Source organism: Schistosoma mansoni (genome assembly GCF_000237925.1).
Source record: "Schistosoma mansoni, WGS project CABG00000000 data, chromosome 1 unplaced supercontig 0010, strain Puerto Rico, whole genome shotgun sequence".
NCBI lineage: Eukaryota > Metazoa > Platyhelminthes > Trematoda > Strigeidida > Schistosomatidae > Schistosoma > Schistosoma mansoni.
Window position 1 is genome coordinate 487,268 of NW_017385987.1, and position 10,789 is coordinate 498,056.

The 10,789-nt window shown below is 34.2% G+C and overlaps 1 protein-coding gene across 1 annotated transcript in view; it reads right to left on the bottom strand.

The window, feature by feature from the left end:
* Positions 1-10,789, bottom strand: part of Smp_180150 (DNA-directed RNA polymerase, putative) — a gene marked incomplete at both ends in the record, with an annotated part of 70,337 nt that overhangs the window by 28,990 nt on the left and 30,558 nt on the right. Inside the window, 3 exons of the mRNA XM_018791936.1 lie at positions 297-422; positions 1,455-1,744; positions 7,330-7,794. Coding sequence (XP_018644846.1) covers positions 297-422; positions 1,455-1,744; positions 7,330-7,794 — 881 coding nt within the window. The remainder of the gene's footprint in view (positions 1-296; positions 423-1,454; positions 1,745-7,329; positions 7,795-10,789) is intronic.

The following is a 10,789-nucleotide window of genomic DNA, read 5'->3' on the forward strand; positions in this document are numbered from 1 at the left end:
CTAGATGATCTCATTCATTAAAAATTAAGAAGAACAACGATACTATGATACACCACTCAAAAATAAAACAACTCACTACATCAAATTATAGTGATCATGTTTCGCTGGAAAGAAATTAGTGATCAACGATAAATTTCAAATTGAATTACCAATAAATGATATTCTTTTTTATACACGCGAATAAACAACCCAATTATAGTGTTTTCTCAGATTACACAATTTAAGAACAATAACGATTGGTAAAACTTGTGATGGTGATTAAACGAAATTAATAGAAATTTTGAAATACAACTTACTCTACTTAATTCAGAGGTAATGAAGTCATGAGCTACCTTGCTTCCAGATAAACGATAAATACCGATACAATTAAGGCCATAGCGTTCGATTAGTGTAACGCATAGTTCTACCACAAAAGGAACAAACTGAGATAAAAAGAAAGAAATAGCAGAGAAGAATCAAGTAAAAAGACTGTGTAAACAAAGCTATAATAACAGTTTTAAAAAGAATCAATTTGAGATAATAATGTTGAGAATGTAATTAAATATAACTTTTAGGTAAATGACAATTCGAATGTAAAAAAAAGGGATTAGGTGATGATAATCATTGCCGCTTTTATCGTATCTAGTCTCATTACTTGAAAAGACAAAAATAACTAATCGAACCCAGGTAACAAATTTTTATAACACAGTTTGACATACAAAAAGGAAAAAAAAGCTAATTATACTAATCGAAGTAGATAAAACAAGCTTCGAACCCGATATTCAATAGGTGAAACATTCATTGTTTTAATCACTGAAACACTAGTAAACAATATTAATCATATACGCATGAAGGCTTGTGGTGGAAAATGAAATACTCAACTGATCAGTGAAAAGTATGATCTGTAATCAATAACAGTAGAGTTCACATTTTTCAACTGTGAATCAATCTGACAGCGTGTTACTCGATTCTTCTGGTGTTATTGACATAAAATCGTTTCAACTTATTGATACTACAGATAAGATGTAATACTTCTACTGTAGTGAATGAGAACTCAAAATGAGGAAAACCAATTTATTGATTAATGCAAAATCACAAAGTACCTCCGTAAAATATGAAGACCATGCATTGAATAAATTTTTTGCGCATCATTTAGTTGTCCTATACGTGTTTAGTGATTCTTCCAATCCTGTTATTAGTACAATTGTTGTATATTTCCCTTACTATTCTCTTCAATTCGATCTTCTGTTGGCAGATATTCTACTTATGATTGGTGCTACATACTACTAGTATCTATCACCATAAGTAACATACACCACTCCCCTACTAACAATCAAGTATATCAATAACATAGTAATTTATTTCAAGAAGTTGAAAAAAAAATGATTTCTCCAGAAAGTTTTTCTTTTAAAACATTTCATCAAAACAGAGAGAAAACATTTAATAGTATGAAATAGGTTATAAAGAGAACTTACAGGAGATAATGTACTTCTAGGACATTTATGTAATGGTAAAGGGTTACTTAATTGAATAGGCAATGGTATGAAAGGATGCTTGGATTGAACAAACAATGTGCATTCACTTCGAATACTAGTACTTTGGATTGTGATACCATCTGAGTTTGTGTCATGATCCATAGTTTCCGATACTAAAACAGTAAGCTGATTAGTTGCTTTATGTTCTCTCCTGGAGTGTTGATTGACTGATATATCGATATAACGACCTGTTTCTTTGTTTGAATATTCATGGGGTCCATCTGACAAATCTAAACGATAACATAGATTAACATACAAAAAACTATTAATAATAAGAATATCCACAGTACATACTAGGTTTTTATTAAGATATTCACTTTAGATTTTCATAAGTTGTATATTTTATTATTCCAACTACACCTACAGCTCTTCTAGGGTTAATGACGGTAAACGACGACGCTTGGGCATAGGGTCACCAACAACATCTCATAGAAAACAAGCGCGTTAAAAAGTGCTAACGGAATAAACAATTTAAACCATTTAAACTCTGCGCTGCCAGTTGAAGCATCTTCATTCAGAAGAATTATGACGCCTCATGGTGAAAGTCGGAATTCTTCAAAATTCACCACACCGGTGCACCTTCTAACAACCACGTTAACAATTAATATAGGTATATGACACGTCTGGGCAATGTGAGAGACTAGGAGGACCAGCCAAATGGCTAAGGAAAGATGCTGCTGTACCCCGATCACGAAGAAGAAAATACTTCGCACACTCAGGGGGTTGCTCTGATGTTCTCTAAAGAAGCGTGTAAATGACTCACAAGATAGGAATCCCATGGATCCAGGATCATAAAAGCATCATTCATAAAAAAGAAAGAGGGAATTACAATGAGATTTATCCAGTGTTACGCATCTACCAATGACAGCAACGGTGACAATAAAAATCAGTTTCACGAGGAACTACAGTCGATCTTAGTGAAGTATACAGGAAAGAACCTGACCATCCTGATGGGAGACCTAGTCTCCAAAGTCGGAACGAACAACATCAAGTACGAAGATATCATGAGAAGACAGGCATTGACTAAAACAAAGGAATGAAAATGGTGACCAATTTGAAAATTTATGTGCATTCAAAAAAATGGTTATAGGTGGCACGATGTTCCATCACAAAAGCGTATACAAAAATACTTAGATCTCCCTAGATCACACTTCAGAAAACCAGATGGATCATATATGCATAACAAATATATTCACAGGACATGAGAACCAGATGAGGACATGAAAAGGCGTTAGATCACGTTCAACTGGTGGTAACTAATATGAAACTGAAGCGAAAGAAGCCAAAGACAACTGGAGAAACCGCATTACAATGGTTTAATACAGTCTTCCTTCCACATATTGACAAACTCAACGAATTCAAGATAATTCTCAACAACAAGTTCAAAGCCTTACAAGATCTACTCAAAGATGATCAAACTACTATGAAAGACAAACTGGAAAGGGATCAAAGAAGCGCTAACTTCAACGTGTAGGAAACTGTCGAGCCGCAACAAGCATCATCATAAAGAACAGATCTCTATCGAAACCTTGGACAGGATTCAAGAAATGAAGAACAAGGGGACAGCAATTTACAACAGTCGGACAAGAACAGAAAAACCCAATCCATAGACAGAGTACACAAAATAAAGCAAGAGACTGAAAAGATGCATTATAGCCGACAAGCAGAAATACATGGAAGACCCAGCAGCGACAGTGGAAAATGCAGAAACAGAACGGAATATCAAACAACTATATGACACAACGAAGAAACTGGAAAGGAAATATAGTAAGTAAACCAGAGAGATCAGTCACGGACAAAGAAGACAAGACAATCACTGAGATTCAAGAACAGAGGAAAAGATGGGTAGAACATTTTGAAGGACTCTCTAATGGACTAGCCCCACTGAACCAACCAGACATCGAATCACCACATACACACACCTCCCTACACCTGTCACTCCACCAACGATCGATGAAACCGGAATGGCCATCAGACAAACCAAGAGTCAGAAAACAGGAGCACCTCATCACACACCAGCTCAAGCACTGAAGTCAGATATACAAGTAACTGCAAGCATGCTCGACGTCTTATTCAGCAGGATTTGGGAGGAAGAACAAGTCCCAACAGACTAAAAAGAAGGATATATCACCAAGATATCAAAGAAAGGAGATCTGAACATATGTCAGAACTACACACATACACAAGATATTATTCAATGTCAGTTGACCAGATACCATCAGCAACAGCCTACTGTAGGTGAGAACAAATCAGCTTTCAGTTGAAGAGGAAATTAGGAAAAGATGTTGGGGGTGGATAAGACATACGTTGTGGAAATCATCAAACTGCATCACGAGGCGGGTGCTAACTTGAAGTCTTGAAAGGAAAAGGAGAAGAGAAAGACCAATGAAATCGGAAGCAGACATCAAAAGAATGAACAGCAACTGGAAAGGAATGTCCAAGAAAGAGTTTTATGGAGAATGCTGATGAGCGGCCTACACTCGTCTACGAGGAGTAACAGGCGTAAATAAGTAAGTAATTTTTATGCCCCTATAAGAATAGTTAATGGCAACTTTGGCATTTATTTATGGACCAATACTACGCGTACATTTTTATTGTATAATTGTTCAATAACTGAACTATTTATTTTCATGTCCCTCTTATTATAAGCTTTATTTTGACCCATGAACTATTATTATATGATTTACCATTTTTGAGTTATCCCCTGTCTATCGATTACTGTCTCTTTTATTCACAGCCACGTTTGGCCAAGTCTTGTACAAATGTTGTTTCATATTTTATGGTACGATGTGGTCTGTCTGTCTGGTATATAAACCCAGTATGTTTGTAACAAATGATTCATATTGCAGAGGCCGTTATTGGTGTTCTGGACTTAACTGGCTGGGCTAGGCAGAAAGCAGGACTGATAAGTACTCAAGACTGCTCATACGGCTTTTGTGTATCATTGGGCGATCAATAAAATTCGCTGCTCTCTGATTGGCGGTGTTATCACGATATACATTAACAGGGCATCCAGACAGGCGGTCACAAGATATAACAGTAATATTTCATTATTCTATATTTGGTCAGTGTTTAGCCTGACGAAAAAGTGAATGTTTGTTCAAGCAATTAACTTTTTAACAAGTTATTAGCCCAGGATCTTTAAAGTAGACGAAGTTCGACTCTATGGATATACTATTGAACTATCATTAGATTTATTCAGCATAAGTAGACAATCTTCACTGCAAAAGAAAAAAATAACAGTTACATGATATCAAACATAACGACGACGATGTCAAGTTGTTAAACTAATTAATATCCAGAGCATTTGAACGATAGAATCCGATTAACACTAAGGACTCAATAATAGGATACTGTTTGGTAGCCATTTAATAATTATTGATTTGGCTAAATAGTTTCAGAGGAAAAAATAGTGTAAATAAATGCGATTAGAGTTTAAAGGGGAGTAGATACGATAGTGACATAACAAAGTTACCACCAGTTAAAAGTGATGGAAAATAAAGAGGCCTAATAACAACATAAACTAACTGATAAAGATTTTTGAATTTCAAAATCCGCAACACTTATTGTTAAATCATTTCACCATACAAAAACTGACGATTATAATCTAACATATAGGTCACATTATTTGTTTTGGTTTTGTACCGATCAAGATAAAACTAAAAACATACTTTACGGATACTTTCGAATCAAATGTAATATAAACTTGGTTTGAACAAGAATTAAATGGTAATTACTAATGAAATATTGACCATTTACTGTATTGTAAAAGTGTTGAAACGGTATAGAAATGTAAGAGAATATAAATTCATGAGTTAGTTTAATAATTAAGTAACTAGGTCAAACAGTTATCCACATATCAAGATGTTTATTGGACACTGAATTCGGCTACTCAGATTTATGTGATGACTCCTTTGTTTGGAACCACTATTACACTTCGGGATTTAGAATGTTCACACCCTCTTTCAAAACCACTAATAAACACAAAGACCCAAAGTCACTCAATCTTGTAGTATGGAAGTATACAAAAACTATATTTCTAAGCTGGTTCAGTCAGTCAGTCACAGCGTAGAACTTCGTACGTACGTACATCAGTTCGAGTTGCCATACCACATTAGCACAGAGATGCAGTTGTCGATTAAAATCCTATAATGGTAGAAGTAGTAAGAGTATAATCAGCAATTGGAAAGATTGGGGTTTGAAGATGGTTATCAGTCATCGACAGTTTTCTATGCATTTTATAATTGAAAGATACTGAAATAACTTGGGAGGAGTGGAATACACGCTGGAACCAAATAAATAAAAGGTTCAGTTGTAAAAGATAGAACGTGCAAATACGATAGTACTGTGTTCATTCTTGTGAACGTATTAAATGATAATGAAAAAATGAGTAAGATAACTACATATTTATGTTTATCTGTATGCTTAAGTTATTAAATCACACAAACAACCACCTTTATATTCATCGAATTAATTCGTATATTTCGGATTTTTTATTATTTGGAATTCAAACTTTTTATAAGCATGCTCTCTTAACCAAGTCAATAGACTAAAACTAGAATTTCATGCAACTAGGTCCTTCGGTGAATTTAAACAGAGCAAGAACAACAAGGTTTGAAGGATAATCTTTATTTCTTACGTCGTCTCACTAACGTTAACATATTTCTTTGGTTTCATTTCTTATTATGTTGAGTGATTACACAATTAGTCATCAACTTCATTACTCTTACATAAGCTCTGTTATCTTGATTATGTTTATTAATAACTAGAACATTTATTCTACTCTACGTTACACTATTTCCCAACATATGAACACACATCGATCTTAACTGTGTTTATTCATACACTTTGTATTCCATACTTCGTATTATATTGATCTCAGTTACGATTTGAACATTTATCTAGACTTCACAAAACGTTTGTTTAGAATGATATTATTAATTATAATTTAAAACTAAAATAAAATGAATTCGTTTTATTCTGTGAACTTTATCGTTCTTTCTCTGTTTAAAACTAAAATGTTAAACTAACGAAGTAAAATAGTCAGCATTAAGTCCACTCATGGAAGAATATTTATCAATGTTATATACGGACGAAGAATAAGTGAACGGTAACTGCTAGGAATAGTTTATGGACTATTATTACACATATTTCTATAGGATTACTATTAAGTAACTAGATTATATGTATATTCATATCTCTTTTATTATAAGCTTCCATTTGACCTACTAACTACTATTATACGATTTGCTATTATTAAATTGTTCACAAATTATTAATTACATCTCACACTCACAGTCACTTGTGGCCCGATCCTGTATAATTGTTATTTTCTATTTTATGGTATGATGTAGTCTAACTTGCTTGTATATAAACTGTGTATGTCTAAAATACATGATTAATATAGAGAAGGCTGATATTGGTGTTCTGGACTGAACCGGCTGGGTTAGGTCAGAAGCTACTCTCTCAGAATATTGAGTTGACTCTGGGTTGCTTTCAATAGTCAGTGTATCTTTGGTCTGGTCATATAAGTCGGTGTTTCTAATAGGCGATTTAGTCACGTAATATATTAACAGGCCATAAGGTCATAACAATCAGTAGCGGTTTATTTATTGATTCCATGTTATGTTAAAGCCAGATCCAACAACAAAACAGTATTCAAAGTACCAAACTAAAAAAAATATTATACTATAAACAATAAAATATGATTTCGATATATTACCATTTACTATCTGTTGATTTACTGTAAGTCGTTGGAATAGTTTATAAATCATATTACCCAATCAATAATTCCTTACATAAAACATCTACTTACTAGATGAATTAATATTAGAATTAACTGATTCATTAGATTCTAACTGCAAGTACGTCAAACACGGAGTTTGCAACGAAGGCGATGGTGAGACCGATGTGGCCAATAATAATGCGAGTTGACTGTTATTATGGTTATTCTGCAAATGAGATGGTAAATTGAAAACGTTTTCTAATTTATTTGAAGAATTCATATTTTCAGTGGATGATTTAAGAGGAGAACTTATAGGAATAGATTTGTTTTTTCCAAAACCATGGGATGAAGCAAATCTTCTCGTTGTTACGCTGGAACTTGAACGGCTAGTAGGATCACAAGATGCTGTTGCTGCACGTTTCATTCTAGTAAGCGCTTGATGTAAACGTCCACGACCGCGAGGAAGAGAAGGAAGAAATCTAAGCTCTTTAGTTTTACTAGGTTGTGCAGTAACATTTGATGGATCACATGGTTGGATGCTTGAAGTTTGATCACCTATAAAAAGTATCAGTAAAATATTAGAATATCAGATAATTAATTATGATTGAGCGATTTTCTGTTGTACAATGATGACAAAGAGAAGCAATTTATCACAGCATATGGTAAAATAATTACATACACATCACAAGATTAAAAATAATTACGACCAGAATATAAAAATATATCGGGTTTTGGGTTCGATTCATATGGGCAGAGTCGTGGGTGTGTACTGTTTGGGAGTCACATATCAGGATGAAGAGTCCTTCCAGAGCTACCAGGTTTTCAGTGGTGGTCTAACATTGATAGGTTCATGATTTCAATAAAACTCAACAATCTGCACAACCCCATACTGATAATATGTTCATTATTTATAATCCTTATACTATTTACATATTGTGAAACAGATTTCATCATACAGAAAAAAAAACCAACTAAACTAATTATAAGCGAGTTTAGGACATTGAATATCACTTAAGTGATAGATATTTATTTCGTGCTCCAATTCAGGTTAGACAGTTCAGTGATTTGCTAACACGGGTATAAATACGACACACTGGACACGAACTATCCAATGCTGTTGTAGCTCACCATATGATCAGTAGATAAACTGCTTACCATAATCTTTTCAATGAAAGTACTTTATAACTGTAGTAAAATACAGTGTATTATTGACCTGACTATTGTGTCTGGATGAATGATCGGATATTTACAGTCCACAACAGAGATAGTGAAAATATGAAACCCGTCTGAGATGCTCAAAGATATGCGACAGCCCTACGGATCTTAAAAAGACGAAAACGACACACATTTTTGTACAATTAGTAAAAATAAGACAGTCTACTGCTTAGACATGTTACACAAAACTCTCAAAACTTACTATTAATTGTCCTTGGTAACAATTGTTGAAGTTCTAGTAAGAAGTCGTTACAGACGAAGTTTAACAATATTGTGAATGAAACATATAATCAATAGTACTGAATGAAAGCTGAGTAATAAAGTTAATAAACTACTATTATAAATGTGAATCATTGGATAGCAATTCGGTGTCTAGATGATTTCACACTCATTGTGCGGTCCGAAAGCCATAGGCTTGACGCTTAGTAAGATCGTGGAAGTGCACAAGCGAAAAGCTCCAAACTAGAACGAAACAGTTGTCTTACGCCTCTGTACTTTTGAACAGTTTTTGCAATTAATACTAGTCCATGAAGAAAAGTAACTTCAAAGTAAACGACCTTAAAAACGCCCCTCTCCACTTGATAAATTTACAATTTAAACAGCTGATGCAAGGAAGCAAACTCTCAACAGAACAGTTATGTAGTAAAATGTTACTTTCATTAAAGAAGTTCGGAGATTAAATGTTTAAATGTAAAATAGTAATTTAAAAAACAAAAAACCGATAATAATCAGATAAAAGTACAGAAAAAACAAAAAACTCCAAAAAACGTACCCAATGAGGGAATTAGGTCCAAGGAAGGGTAAGAGGTTGGACAAATCGTTTCTGCACGCAAAGTTCAGGCTTGAATTCATGGATTGCCAATGCCTCAGCAGTGCATAAAATATTGATTCGACCTCCCTTTGATCCGGTTCCTTTAACTCTATAGACTATTTTAAAAGACGTCTCTTTTGGAGCAATGTGTCCACAATTGATCAAGTGCTCTTGTATCGAACTGGTTATTTTTTTACATTCACCTTTTAGGAGCCAAGCTGGATAGTGTTCAGAGATACGTTTGGAAAGCGATCGCTTTGTGCGGCCTATATAACGTGCTCCACATGAGCAAGTAAATTTATAAATACACATCGATGTGGCCCAAAGCGAAAGTTTATCCTTAACACACCCCCGAATGGTAGGCCGGCTAGAGAAAACGATTCGGAGCTTGGCTGTGTAGAAAGTTTTATTCAACGTTTTTGAAATCCGTTTATTCAGGATTTCAGCAGCCGTGTCTCCCTTGAATTCCATATTCATAAACAACGTTTTCTTCTGCACTGTCAAAGTTATTTCTTGCTGACGTCTAGATGTTAAGTTACTATCGACGAACCTCGGTGGGTAACCGTTTTTGATGAGGGTCTGTCGAAGATGAAGTAATTCTTCATTTATTGTGTCACTAGAACAGATTCGCTTAATCCTAGATGATAAAGAGTGAATTAAGTTCCTCTTTCGACTCATTGGAACCCAACTATGGAAATTCGTGTATTGTCCATTCCAAGTGGGTTTTCTATACATAGATCTTTGTAAATAACCATCAGGTAATCTTTTCAAATGGACATCAAGAAAATGGAATTCGTGGTTCGATTCTGCCTCTAAGGTAAATTGAATTGAAGGGTGACAGTTATTGAAAATATTTAATATTTCATTGTGGTCCATGTCATCATCACAAATAATGAAAGTATCATCCATATATCTCTTATATAAATGAAATTTCTCGATTATTGGACGAAGTGATGAATTTTCTAGATTGGCCATGAAACAATCAGCCAAAAGAAGACCCAATGGAGAGCCCATTGCAACTCCATCTGTTTGTCTATAGAAACCATCATTAAATTTAAATTGTACGTTGAGCGTGCATCGTAGGAGTAGTTCTTTAAGATAGTGTATTGGGATACATATCTCCAGATTATTATTTTCAATATAGTCACATAAAAAACAAATAGTTTCTGTGAGAGGAACATTTGTAAACAACGACGTGACATCTAATGAGAGCATTTTCCTACCCATTACGTTGATATTTCTGATTGAGTCGACAAATTCAAAGGAATCAAGAGAATCTGCCCAAAAAAATAAAGGATTAACAGGTTGTAAAATGTCAACTAACCAGATGACATTCAGAATTATCGCGAGACAAAAGTTTCTAACCGATCATCTCTTTATCGGATTCCTCATGTTATTGTATTAAATATGGTTTTTCCTAATGATTCACATATTTCTGAAGGAGTTTCTTATAAGCCTGAGTAAAATACATTGAGTGAATCAAAGCGTGATTAAAAATCCGATGAAGTCTTGATAGATGCTGAT